At 48.0% G+C, this 14,068-nt stretch overlaps 1 protein-coding gene across 3 annotated transcripts in view; it reads left to right on the top strand.

Moving 5' to 3' along the window:
* MGMT (O-6-methylguanine-DNA methyltransferase) overlaps nucleotides 1-3,245 on the top strand; it is a 143,160-nt gene extending 139,915 nt beyond the window's left edge. For 2 of the 3 annotated variants that reach the window (XM_053949124.1, XM_053949123.1), the window contains exon 7: nucleotides 2,132-3,245. In XM_053949124.1, coding sequence (XP_053805099.1) covers nucleotides 2,132-2,275 — 144 coding nt within the window. In that variant the 3' untranslated portion in view covers nucleotides 2,276-3,245. Of the gene's footprint in view, nucleotides 1-3; nucleotides 1,021-2,131 lie in introns of those variants that run through there. The other variant, XM_053949127.1, reaches the window with a different exon arrangement.
* The last annotated feature ends 10,823 nt before the right edge of the window (nucleotides 3,246-14,068 follow it).

Below are 14,068 nucleotides of genomic sequence, written 5' to 3'. Positions count from 1 at the left end.
CAGCTGGTATGGTCTTTGTACCACTTCTACATCCAGAGCTGTGGAGGGTGACGGATGGGTGCTTGTTTTGGGACAATCTCAGCATGGAATTCTTTGTTTTGGCCGTGGAAAAAGTGGCATTAATTTCATTCCTCCTCTGTTTGCTTGGTGGTGACAGCTCAGCCCCATTTCCCCGTGCTGTGAACAGGTCCTGCACCCACCCAGGGATCATCCAAGACCCTACATCTGAAAATAAAGTCTTTTTTTTTTTCTTTTTCTCCACCAAGATTTATAGCCTTGCCACCAAAATCTGCTGCTTTACTGTGTGTATTTTTAAAGAATTGCAAATGAACCTCAGAGATGTTTTACAGTGTATTATTATGGTTTTGTCACTCAAGCCAAGCCTCCTGCAGTAACTGCAGGGAGTGTAAAGGCAGAGAAACCCCAGACCAGAAAAACACTTGCAAAAAAAAAAAAAAAAAAATTCTTTGAAGAAGTCATAAACCTACTGTGGGATGGCCTGGCATGGAGCAAAGCTTTTTTTGGTACTCACTGATGGATTAATCACTTGTGGCACTGCCACCTCCAAATAAAACAAATACTGGAAGCATTTTTTTTTTTTTTTTATTTAAACCCTGATCAACAATAAGCACCTGAGATTAAGATTTTAAATTTCAGGCATTGAAATTAGTTAAGTAAACTGAAAGAACACCCCCAAAAAAACCCTTCTCAATTTATGGTCTGGCCAGTAGCTGTTCAGCTGCTTTGGGGTTTGTGTATCCCAGGCTCAAATCCACCACAGTGCTTGAACTGCGTGATTAAACGGGATTAAAATAAGTGAGGGTAAAGTGTGCAGTTTGTCTGTGTGTCTACACAGAAATAAATTGCAATTTTTGACTTGAGATATCCAGGTTGGTGAGAACTGCCCTTCTGGGTGAGTGATTGTTGTCCCAGCTCCACCGTTGCAATGCCATTACCATGCAGTTGCCAAAACACACTTGTGATTAGAGATGATGTATTGCAGTTTTTATGGTGTGTACTTCAGCTATGATAATCACCTGTAATAAAAAATAAAAATAAAAATAAAAAAAAAACCTCCACACGTTTATGCTCTCCTCTGCATTATCAGTCCATTATGTAACTCCTGGCATTGATTTTGCAGAATCTGTGTCGTGTGGTTATAAATGATAGGGAGTGGAAGGCAGAGAGGGGGAAAAGAAGAGTCCTTAAAGTTGGTTAGGTCGGAAACAAACTTCTCCTGTTGGAGGTTTTAAAAATTCACAGCCCATTTTGGATTGGCTTGCTGCTAAATAATAAACAGAGCCTTGGTCTTCCAGAGAATTTCTCCAAGGTGCACATGGAGGTGCTACAGCAGGAAGAGGATCTGCTGGGGAGCTCAGGCACTGGGATCCCTTCTCAATAACCTATTTTTTCCCATAAATCTTCTAGTCCTGGGAGGATCATGGTGTCCCAGAATGGGTTGAGTGGGAAGGGACCTTAAAATTCATCCTATTCCACCTCTGCCAGGGCAGGGACACCTCCCACTGTCCCAGGTGCTCCAGCCCCAGTGTCCAGCCTGGCCTTGGGCACTGCCAGGGATCCAGGGGCAGCCACAGCTGCTCTGGGCATCAGTGCCAGGGCTGCCCACCCTGCCAGGGAACAATTCCTGCCCAGTGTCCAATGTAAATCGTTCTTCATGTGCATTTTGGGTCTGTGAGGCCTCTTCCCCACCCTGGGCACGGAGGGCTCAGCTGGCGCAGGGCAGCCAGACCTGGTGCTGCAGGGAAGGTTTTATATATGGGATTTAATATCTCAGGTTTGTCCTTTTAAAGACTTTACATCATTTTTATGTGTTAAAATTCCCATCCTTGCCTATTTGTTCCTGAGAACCGGGGTGGTCTCCAGGGACGGCGATGGGCTCTGTGCTCTGCCAGGAGCGTGGCCCTGGCGTGGCTGCCCCGTGCTGCTGCCTTTTAGAGCTCTGCATTTCCACACTCACGGAATCACAGCATCCTCCAGGCTGGAAAGGACCAAACCCGTGGAGCCCAGCCTGTGGCACATCCCCAGCAGGGCGCTGAGGGCCACATCCCGTTGTTCCCCGCTCCCTTTGGCCTCACCCTTTGCTCCTCCCGGGTTTTGGGGTGTTTTGCAGATCCCCATCCTCATCCCGTGCCACAGGGTGATCCGCAGCAGCGGGGAGAGCGGGAACTACGGCGGGGGCCAGCTGATGAAGGAGTGGCTGCTGGCCCACGAGAAGCTGCAGAAGAAGAAGCTGGCGCGTCCGGGCGGCCGCTAGCCGGCCACGGCGCACAACCACGGCTCCCTGGCTCGTAACGAGCTCTCAGAGCACCCAGCAGAATTCAGGGAAATGGTAAATATTTGAGTGACACATAAATATAATGCAACATCCAAAGTGAAATGTGTGGTGGCACCACTATATTAAAAAAGCGGGATGCGTCCTGGGGGAGGCAGCTCGGCTGCCCTTTCTTGTTTTTACATTTTACAGCAGAATGACTACAGCGATCCAGGCCTGTTGTGCATGGATTTTGTTCCCATCTCCAGCCCTGTTTTGTTCTATTTTTAATGTCCATTAAAGCAGGGATAAGGGAGTGGGAGGGACGTGGCAAATGTGAGGTGGAAGCTTCCCCCTGAGGAGGCGACTGGCTCGCGGCGAGTGGCCCAGCCTGGCACGGCTCTCCCTCCCCAGTTTGGGGCAGAAAATGGAATTCCTTACTCCTGCCTTTTCTTTTTGGATGGGGAGATGGGAATTTTTTGTTTTTGTTTTTGTTTTTTTTGCGTAGAGCAGGGGAAGAGACGTTGCCGACAAATTGTATATTTTGGATAAGCAGTTTGATTAGCCAAATCTGGCAAAATAATGCAAAGCTCATCATAGTTGCTTCTTTATCAGCAGCACATTCCTTTATCATTTGAGTTTTCCTTCAGATTTCCATGTTTCTCTGTTACCCAAAGCTTTATTTCCCATAGCCTCTCCATTGGAAGGATTCGAGAGACATTAAAGTTAAATTTTGAGGTGGTTTTAGCAGGGTTCTCTGCAAGTACGAGCCACCAGAAGCTGAAATTTCCAGTATGGGAATCGTAAATTGTAACTTGGAAATACTGATTTTTTTATGTCTTTTATCATATTTTCATGGATGTCTCTTTAGAAAGGGCATTGCTGCCCCCCAAAAATTATTGTGCGGCAATGCGTTAGTTAATCCAGGATTATTGATACCTCGGAATTGCTTCAATAAAAAAACTGCTTTGCATGTGCAAGTGTCCTTGGGTCTGTTTATAAATAAAACACAGGGTGTGATATATGGGGAAAATAAACTATACCCCACTGTACAATATAAAGCTGTATTTTTATCAAGGGTTTCTCGTGGCGATATAAACCACAGAAGCAAAGCTCAAGTGGTTTGTACGTGTCACCAGAACCCCGAGATAAAAATACGGCCTTATAATATGTACAGTTTGGGTGTATTTTATTATTTCTTTATATCTCTAATACATGCTGCCACCAAAAGCAGGCAGCAGCAAATGTCAACTTTAACCTTTCCCACATCTGCATCCCTCCATGGTTTGGTTTTGGTATTTTTTTTTTCAGGTTTTGGGGCTTTTTCAGGGATGTCACTTTGTTTTTGTGGGGATGGGGAGTGCTGGGATTGGGGCAGGTAATGCCTTTCCCAAGAAAACAGGCAACTTTGGGAGTGAAATTCTGTTGTGGGTGGGCAGGGACAGGCAGGGATGGACGAGGGGATGGGCAGGGACAGGCACGGGGGGACAGGGACAGATGGGGCTGGACAGACAGGGACAGGCAGGGATGGACAGGGGGACAGGGAGGGATGAAAAGGGGGACAGGGACAGGAAGGGATGGATAAGGCACAGGGGGACAGAACAGAGACAAGAAGGGATGGGCAGGGAAAGGGACTTGGGGTCAGTCAAGGATGGAGAGGGACAGGTAGAGGTGGACAGGGACAGGGACAGAGACAGTCAGGAGCAGGTCTAAGGACAAGGACAGGGATGGGGACAGTCAGGGACAGGGACAATCAGGAACAGGGGCTAAGGACAAGGACAGGGCTAAGGACAGGGACAGGGACAGTCAGGAACAGGGCTGAGGACAGGGGTAGGTACAGGGACAGTTAGGGACAGGGACAGGGACACAGGGACAGGGACAAGGACAGGGCTAAGGACAGGGACAGGGACAGGGACAGTCAGGGACAGGGACAAGGACAGGGACAGGGACAGTCAGGAACAGGGACAGAGACAGGGGCAGGGACAGTCAGGGACAGGGATAGGGACAGGGCTAAGGACGGGGGCAGGGACAGTCAGGGACAGGGACAGGATCAGGGACAAGGACAGGGGCAGGGACACAGGGACAGGGACAAGGACAGGGGCAGGGACCAGGACAAGGACAGGGACAGTCAGGGGCAGGGACAGGGACAGGGACAAGGGCAGGGACAGGGACAAGGGCAGGGACAGTCAGGGACAGGGACAGGGACAGTCAGGGGCAGGGACAGGGACAGGGGCAGGGACCAGGACAAGGACAGGGACAGTGAGGGGCAGGGACAGGGGCAGGGGCAGGGACACAGGGACAGGGCTAAGGACAGGGGCAGGGACCAGGACAAGGACAGGGACAAGGACAGGGACAGGGCTAAGGACAAGGACAGGGACAGGGACAGGACAGGGACAGGGACAGGGACAGGCGCTGCAGTTCGGGCGCTGCCCGACAGAGGGCGCGCGGCGCAGGGCTGGGGGCGCGGCGGGGCCGGGTCCCCCCGGGTTTGGGGGGTCCGGGGGGGAACGAGGGGCACTGGGGGGGCCCTGAACAGAAACAACCCTGAGCGTCCGAAAATACAGCTGGCATTAGTGAAATTCGGGTGTTTGTGTGCGTGCATACACATGAGTGTGCATACATGTATACATACATACATACATACATACATACATATATATATATATATATATATATATATATAAAAGACAAATTATAGAGATAGAGGAATTATATTTTTTACATAAATAAAGTAGTAATACAGTAAAATAATGCCGCACCAAGGCGGTGCAGGGATTGGGGGTTGGGTTGGGTTTGGGTCACTCTGCCCCAACAAATGCCCGGGGTGGGGTTGAGGGCGGTGTCTGGAGCTGATGAAAACACCCCACACCCGCTATATGTGACAAACCAGCCCCTGCTCCCTGGCAGGCACCAGCGTTGTGTTTTTTTTTTTCCTGGGAATTGGCTTCCCCTGCCCTGCCAGTGCCCCCATCCAGCCTGGCCACGCTCTTGGCACGTCCTGGCCTGCAGCATCCCAGACCAGCACGCTGCTCCAGCCCTTCCCAGGGCCAGGGATAATCAAAGATTCAAAAACAATATTTGTTTTGGCAGAATTACATTGAGAATGAAATAGATGCCCTTGACGGGGGAAGAAGCTGAATTTTGCAGCAGGTTCTTGATTTTTTTTTCCCCCTCACAAACAAGCTCTGCAGCCAGTCCAAGGCAAGTGGGAATATTTTTGAAGGACTCTCTTGTATTTCCTGCATCGGATTTGCAGCAGAACTGCAGCCACACTGGTTGTACTGTTCGATGAAAAATGCAGATTCCACCCCATGTATCAATCCCAAATGGAAAAGGGCCCCAGGCCTCAGGATTGTTACAGATCACTTCCATGCACGCCGGGTTTGCGGCGTAATGAGCTCACACTGGAGGCATCTCGAACAGAAAAACGATTCACTGGCGTGGTGGGGACCTTTTTCGATGTGTGCCCAAATTTCCTGGCCTTTGGAATTAGAGGAATTAAGTCATCTGATGGACCCTTCAAAGTTTCCACTTCATTTTTTTTTAAGCAGTTCTCAAGCCTTTTTTAAGTGATAACTGATATTTTCTTTATCAGTGGAATTGCTGTTGTTGGTGGGACACGTCATTTTCCAAATCATGTTAAGTTATAAATGAGTGGTGATTTTAAACTATTGTTTCTTTTTACATCTATTACTATTATTATTTTTATTATTATCATCATTGCTATTATGATCTTTAAGATCCCTTTCACCCCAAACCATTCTATGCCACTATGATTATTTCTTCTGGAAAAATCACAAATTGCCACTTTTAATCATTTTTCCTCCTATTTTAAATTTATATTGTCTATAAATGTTGTGTTGCACCCAGCTCCAGGAGACTTGGCATTAACATGGTTATTTATTTGCAAAGGTGGTGTTGCAAACCTGCTTCTTCAAAGAAAACGCAAAAATGAGTAAAAACCTTTAGAAAATTCCTTAAAAACTTACAGCACACTGTCCCAAGGGGAATCCTGGAAGACTCAGGGACTATTCCAAGAATAATTTCCCAATAAGAGCCTTACAGGAATGCAAAAACCCTTGCAGGATTGCCTTTGCAGCTTTAATTGTGTTCGTTTTTATACCCTTGGAGAAGCGGAGCGGGGCTGTGCCTCGAGGCTGGGTGCGAGGGGCCGTGCCCTGCTCTCCTCGCAGAAAAACGATGGAAAATCTTCCTGGCAGCCCTCGCTGCCCGATCCAGAGCAGATTTGGGCTGTGCCGACGCAGCTCGGCCGAGGCCCGGCTGCTGCTCGGGTTTCCAATAACGCGGTAGGGTGTGAGAAACAAACACACACACGGGCTCTGTGCCTGGCAGCAGGGACATTGCTCCCACTGCTCGGATTTTCTTCTTTATTCTTCATTTTTATATATTTTTCCACTTTTTTATCTTTTTTTTTTTCTCTCTTTTTTACCTTTTTGATTTTCTTTTTTCTCTCTTTACTTTTTTATCTTTTTGCTTTTCTTTTTTCTCTTTACTTTTTTCTCTTTTTGCTTTTCTTTTTTCTCCTCTTTTTTTTCTCTTTTTCTCTTTTTTCTGTTTTTCCTTTTTTCTTTTTCCTTTTATTTTTTCTCTTTTTACTTTTTTCTTTTTGCTTTTCTCTTTTCCTTTTTTTTTATCTCTTCTCTCTTTACTTTTTCTTTTTTCTTTCCTCTTTTTTTTATTTTCCCCTTTACTTTTTTCCTCATTTTTCTTCTTCTCTTTTTCCCTATTTTTCCTTTTTTTTTCATATTTTTCTCTCTTTTTTTCTTTTTCTTCTCTTTTCCCCTATTTTTTCTTTTTTTTTTTCTCTCCTTTTTCTTTTTTCCTCTCTTCTTCTCTTTTTTTCCCCCCACAGAAGCCATGCCCTCACAAAACCTTTACTCCCTGCCTGTCCTCAAACCTTACCTCTCCATGTGCCTGCTTTTTCCCACCCCCATTTCTCTCACGCATCATTTTTAGCCGGCCACGAATCCTCTCCCTTCCCCACTCTTCCAAACCCCTTTTCCTCTCCCAGTTGTCCCTCCAGGGGGATCAAGGACGAGCATCCTTGGCCCCGTCACTGCAGGCTGGAGGCTGGGGGAGAGAAGCCACCGCATTTTGCTCCTTCCCCACGGCGGGGATGCAGAGATGGGGACCCGGGCTGCTCCCCAGCCTGATCCGGGCCGTCTCAGGGAATTTGGGGCCGGAGGCGGTGCCCAGCCCGGCCGGAGCCGGGGGTCTGCGCTCCATCACTCGCGGCCGGGATGCAGGAGCTGGACCACGAGGTGCAAATTGACGTGAGCGGGATGCTGGCAGCACCTCGGGCTGATGAAAGGACATTGTTAAGGAGCCCTAAACGTTTCTCATTAATGGCTGGCGTGGGCGGGTGAGTTTTTTGCGCTGAAAAAAAGCCAGAAGACAAAAAAAAAAATAAAATAAAAAAAAAAAATTCCACCTGGGCAGTAATTAAGATCGATCCCGTGCGTGGAGTTATCAATTTTTAAAACCTCTCTTTAAGTGCCTTATTTAGTTATTTTAAACAGGGCTTTTTATTTGTTGCCGTGAGTTTTCCTGGAGGAGATGGGAGCGTGGGGGACTCCTCCTGGGCTCCTCTCCCTGATCCATCAGCATCCAGCCTGCAGGAGAGGGCACGCTGCTCCGTGCCTGTGGATGCTGCGAGGTGCCAGCGCAGCCCACCCAGTGCTGGGGGTGTTGTTTGAGGTGGAGTTGCTTTTCTTTTTCGCTGAAGTTCTCGCTGCAGATTGCAGCGGGGCAGATGAAAGAGGAGCTCCTGCTCGCTGGGCTGGAGCGGGGAGGAAGGTGAGGGTCGAGCCCGGTGTGAGGGCTCAGCCCAGCCCCAGGATGGGGCTCAACCCAACTTAGGCACCAGCCGAGGTCAGAGTGGCTGGGAGAGGTTGTGTTTAATTAAAATAACCCTCAGCATGACCCCGAGCGCAGAGCTGCTGGGAGCTGATGAGGGAAACAGCTGCAACCCTTTTATCTGAGGACGAGCCACCGCGCGATGATGTAATTTTCATTTCCGATGGGCGCCGGGGTGACCTAATTCCACACGGAATCTTGTCTCTCACTTCAAAGTAGGGCATTTCAGTGGATCTGGAATTCGGCTCCTCTCAGCCCCTCCCAGCCCTGCTCAGATCCAAGGCTGGAGCACCACGACAAGGAGTGGGAGCCCCAAGGGAGTTTGGACCCAGATTTGAGTTAAAGCTTTGAAACTCCTGGCGAGCAAAAGGAAAACCCATTGTATTTCCATTGGTGCAGCCTGGGATGTTTTGGAAAATTGTTTTTGTTGCTTGCCCAGAGCAGCTGGGGCTGCCCCTGGATCCCTGGCAGTGCCCAAGGCCAGGCTGGACACTGGGGCTGGAGCACCTGGGACAGTGGGAGGTGTCCCTGCCATGGCAGGGGTGGCACTGGCTGGGATTTGGGATCCCTCCCAACCCAAAGCATTCCACGATTCTGTGATTGTACAACTTTGTTCTCATGGCTGAGCCTTTCCAGGAGGTTCAGTGTTGATTATGACCCGTGATTTTTAGAAGCATAAGCCTCGAACATGGTCCTTATTTCTGCTTTCACAAATCAAACACATTTTATGTGCTTTTGATACCAATCAAAATTGGTTTCAATCAGCATGGTAAGTGCAGGTTGAATTTTGGGGGGCAGTGGGCATCCAGCAGCTCTTCAGTAGTTAAATGACAAAATAACTGGTGGGAGGAAATTACTTCTTCATAGTGGCCAGAAGAAAAATCCCTTTGTCCTGTGCTCATGAGCAAAAGTTCATCAGAAAACCATTTTAATTTTTACTTAGAGAAAACTTTCCCGCGAGGGACCCAGGTCATGACCTCCCCCAAAGTGCAGGTGGCCTGGAGTTGTGTGGGCAGAGCCCCTCAGGAGGTTCAGGGCTTTGTAGGAATTAATGGAACACTGCAGCGTGAGCCGCTGCACCAAAGCATCATTTACAGACAGAGCCCACAGCACGTGATGACAAACTTGGTGTTCCCCAGCTGGAATGTGGATGATGCCTCAGTAATCAGCTGGGATGGCTGCAAAGCAGCTCCTGTGTCCCCTTTGGCTCCCGGTGCCCCCGGCCCCGCAGTGAGGAGGAGCAGGGGGAGGTGACCCCACGGGCCAGCGCTGTAATTCGCAGGGAGCCAGCAGGGCTCATGTCCCAGCCTCGCCCTGGGCAGCCAGGGACACCAGCACAGGCACCTGCTGCTGCCAAAGGGCCCGGCAGGGTCAGGGCTGCGCTGAGGACACACAGAAAATGCCTTGTATTTTATCTAGAACCTGCAGAAGTTTGGCCTTAACACAGGGCTGAGCCATTGTGACTTTCAGTGTTTCTGAAAGGCTTTCTGAAATGTAGCCTTCTTCACATAAATAGATTTTAAAATATGTAATATGGAGTGTCAGAGTGTATAATAATGTATAATGTATAAGTCAATTCGGAGGGAGAAGACCACGTGTGGTGGGGACCCCTCTTTGACCAAACGTCCAAGCAAGGCTGGATTTCCACCACTGGAAGGGTTTGTTTGGGCTGGGTTTTTTCAAACCTTTATCCAAATATTGTCATCCTAAGCACCCACTGAGTGGATCAGAAGATTGGCCACCACTGGTGAACGGAGATCCTCCAGGAGCTCCATGCCTGCACTTTGGAGCAGCATCAGGAGAAGTGGGTTAGGAGAGAGGATCTCAGTCTCTGCCTATCCAAATGTCCTATTTTTGTTAGGACACTGAATTCCTGATCTCAGGGCTTTTGTGCTTTTTACTTTCTGTGTAAAAAGTGAGGAGGATGAGCCCCAGATGTTCCCAGTGGCTGTGACAGATGGGTGGCAGAAGGGATGGGATTTCACCACAGAGTAGTGGGGAAATAGAAAATTATCCTGATTTTTATCTGTGAAATAGATATGATAGGTAGGTAGGTAGATAGATAGATAGATAGATAGATAGATAGATAGATAGATAGACAGATAGACAGACAGATCTGTATCATCTACACAGAGACGAGGTGAGTGCCCACTCTCATGTCCCAGGCTGAGAAAAACCCCATACAAAGAATTAACCCTGCGGAAAGTTCTATTTGTGTGGGGCCAAAATCAACCTGGAAAGTAATAGCAAAAACTGAAATGAAACTGATTTACTGGCCATGGAAGTCTGCACTTTGCAGCCTTTAAGCTGCATTTTGCAGCAGATTGTTGTGCAAATACAATGGAGTGCAGAAGAGGATGGGACTGGAACGAGGTTTGGGCCTCCGAGTGTCTTAGCTTGGAGATCACATCTGTCTGCACAGGGGTGTCAGGAGGATGGAAACTCCAGACATGTTTGCTCACTCCCACAGCCTGTTTATCCTCTAAAATGAGCAGGCTAAGCCCAGCCTGAGTTGTTGAAGAAGGGGCTGCTTTGAGGAGGAGCAGGCTGTTAATTGAGCGGCTCCTCGTGCCCGGCTCGGCAATCAGTCTTCCCTTCCGTCGCTCCCGATGACCAGCAGACTGCCTCCAACCTTCTGGCTGTCAGGAAAATTGTGACAAGGCAAATGTCAGATCATGCGGAGCCTTCTGAATGTTTTTGACCCCTTCAATCTGTTTTCCAGCCTGGGCATGGCAAAGAAGCTGTGTCGGACTAATTGGTTGTCTCTCTTCTCCAGGCAGCGGATAAAGTCCAGGTACATAATCTGATTCTTTGGATGAGCAGCATCCTGTCTTTCACAGCTTTATGTCATGTCAACCACTGCAGGATTGCTCTGGAAAAGTCCTTTTTTGCCAAAGCTGGAGCAGAAGATGTAGAGATCCTACAGCCTCTCATCTGCTGGGGTTGAGCAGTGCCCAGCGGAGGCTGCAGCCTCTCTCTGACTGTTACCAAAAAAAATCTGGCTCCTCTTCACTGAAACACAAAATATTGCAGCTGCCAGGAGGAAGTGATAGCCTGGAAATGCTGCACTTCCTTTTTTTTTTTTTTAAACCAATACACTGTGCTTTCAGGTAGAATATTCTGTGTTTGAAATGACCTAAATAACCATTGAGCTTGATTTCACTAAACTGCCCTGCTCTCTGCTCAGTAACTTTTTTCCTGGACAGTGTTTTAGGGGTTTTGAATTGTTTCTTACCAGTGGCAGTAAAACAATATGAGAATATCAGGCTGAATTTGGTGATCTGGGGAGGAACGAAAATCCAGAGCTAAGAGGGAGCAGTGTTGGGTAAAACTGGCTGGAAACTTCAGAGCCAAATTGTCCCCAGACATCAGAAAATGGTGTGTTGTAGTTAACAGAATTATAGAACCATGGAATTGTTTGGGTTGGAAGGGACCCTGAAGCCCATCCAGTTCCAGCCCTGCCATGGCAGGGACACCTCCCACTGTCCCAGGTGCTCCAGCCCCAGTGTCCAGCCTGGCCTTGGGCACTGCCAGGGATCCAGGGGCAGCCACAGCTGCCAGGGCTGCCCACCCTGCCAGGGAACAATTCCCAGTTCTCAACATCCCATCTGACCCTATAACTCATGGTATCTAATCTCAACCTACTCTCAGCCCAAAGCCATTCCCCCTTGTCCTGGCACTCTTGTAAATCGTCTCTCTCCATCTTTCTTGTAGCTCCCTTTAGGTCCTGGAAGCTGCAATTAGGTCACCCCAAAGCCTTTTAAGGAGAGAGAAGTATATCTGCATTTCCCTTTCACCTGAGAACGCCCACAAAACTCCTCCAGCCCTCTTGCACAAGCGCAGCAGAACTTTGCAGAGCACACAGCCCCAGTTATCCCGACGCCGCGTTTTTGTTGAAGCATTAAAATTCAAGGCCTAAACACGAGGTTGGCAATTGAAGCTCAGAACGTGCACGTTGCAAATGTGGATATATCTCGCCGAGCACACAGCCCATAAAATATGTAGCCTAAGATCACTCATTTATTTAAAGATGCTTTTTACCTCAGATGGAAAATGACACAAATCTAAATATTACAATGCCGAGTAATGTGTAACTGTCTGTGTGTTATAGCCTTAACACCACACTTTTGATGCAGAAGAGATATAGCAGCTGCACTTTAATTTCAAGCAAATTGATCCCAGATGTAAATGTTGTTTTGTTGCATGGAAGATAGTGCACAGGTAAAGCAAATATCATTGGTTTATAGTCCAACAGAGTGTTGCAACAGGATCCAGGCTCCCCTGCCCGGGCACACATAAAAGTCAGGAGGCTGCGGAGGAGACACTGCAAAGAGACAGCTTTGCTTTCTACCCTTTAAAATCCAACCACCTGTGATCTAAGGAGATGTTTTGAAGCCAGGAAAGCATCGTGGTTTGTCAATTGTCCTGCAGGCAAAAATCTAAATTTGGCTTGTTTTCCATTTCTTCCGCTGCGCGTTTTGTAGACGTGGTTTTCTGCCGACGTGTTTGTGTTTGGCATGAAAGAATAAGAAAAACCCCTGGATTTACTGACTCAGGAAACCATTCTTTTCAAAGGAGAAATAATAGTGGTAATTGGGCTTCACTTTGCCTGCAGATACCCCAACGTCTGTGGCACCGTGGGCAATGTATAAACAGCAAAATCATTTCTTTATTGTCTCCTGCCTATGGAGGACGGCAAAGCCCAAATATCTTGCTGTCACAGCTCTGCTTTTGAACAACAAACCTTCTTATTTCTTCTAAAATAGAACATCCTGCTCATCCAAGGAGGAGAAACCCACCAAAGAACTCACCCCATTGCTGCTGCTCTCCAGGATCAGCGCTCAGCCAAGAAGAGCTGCCATCCAAGAGACTTCTCAGCTGAATTATTTCTCCTTTTTTAAAATTGCAGGTGTAGGACTAAGTCACCTGTGTGGGATCTGCCTGAGCAACCCTCCCCAGCGCAGGCTGAGTGCTGGTTATCCTGCAGGATGGCTGGAGAAGGGGTGCCAGTGATGCCCCTGGGCTCTCACCTCCCGTGTTCCATGCTGTGAGCTGGATTTCTCAGTGCCAGCACTCCCTGCTCTTATCTTCTATTTGGTTTAGGTCAGCTCTGCAGTTGGAGAGACAACTTACAGGGCATGGAGGGCCAGGACAAGGGGGAATGGCTTCCCAGTGCCAGAGGGCAGGGTTAGGTGGGATATTGGGAAGGAATTCCCAGTTCCCAATTCTGTGTGATTCTCTGAATTGTTCCCTGGGAGGGTGGGCAGGGGCTGGCACAGGGTGCCCAGAGCAGCTGTGGCTGCCCCTGGATCCAGGATTTTATCATTCTTTGCATTTCTAGTGTTTTCACAAAGGCTGAAATTTAGTAAAATTGTGGGAATAGTGTGTTTGTATCCTTATGAATCCTTCTAAACTGATGTTAAGTGATTGAAGTTAAACTTCTGTGAGTTCCTGCTGGCCAGCCATGCTGATTTAACTCCATTTCCTCCTGAATCACTGGAGACAGAGCAGTGCCCAAGGTGTGCAGTGGATGTGTGGCCTTTCAAACACCACAACATCTGGATAAATGTGTATATAACATACCCAGAGGTGGTGCTGAAGGACAGGTACTTCTGCACAGTGTTTTTTTCCCCTTACAGTGCCAGGAATTGACTGAACCTGTCACTGAGGTGTATAAGATGTGTACAACCTCATTGTAGCAACTCCTGCAAGTATTTAGCAGTAAGACATATTGACCATATTCAGAAGTCCTTACTCAGACAAAACCCAGAGGTCAGTGTGAGTCTCAATTAATCAATTTATTCAGGAACAGCTCACTCTTTCGGGGAGGTTTTGAAGCACATACCTTTGCCAGAATAAAAAAATCAGGATTAAAGTCTGGCCGGGACAGGGGAAGACACAGGGAGTGTTCACCCACAC

The sequence above is a fragment of the Vidua chalybeata genome, chromosome 8, assembly GCF_026979565.1.
Source record: "Vidua chalybeata isolate OUT-0048 chromosome 8, bVidCha1 merged haplotype, whole genome shotgun sequence".
NCBI classification, from domain to species: domain Eukaryota; kingdom Metazoa; phylum Chordata; class Aves; order Passeriformes; family Viduidae; genus Vidua; species Vidua chalybeata.
Note: the sequence above shows the minus strand (reverse complement) of the source record. Positions and strands in the feature narration are given on the sequence as shown.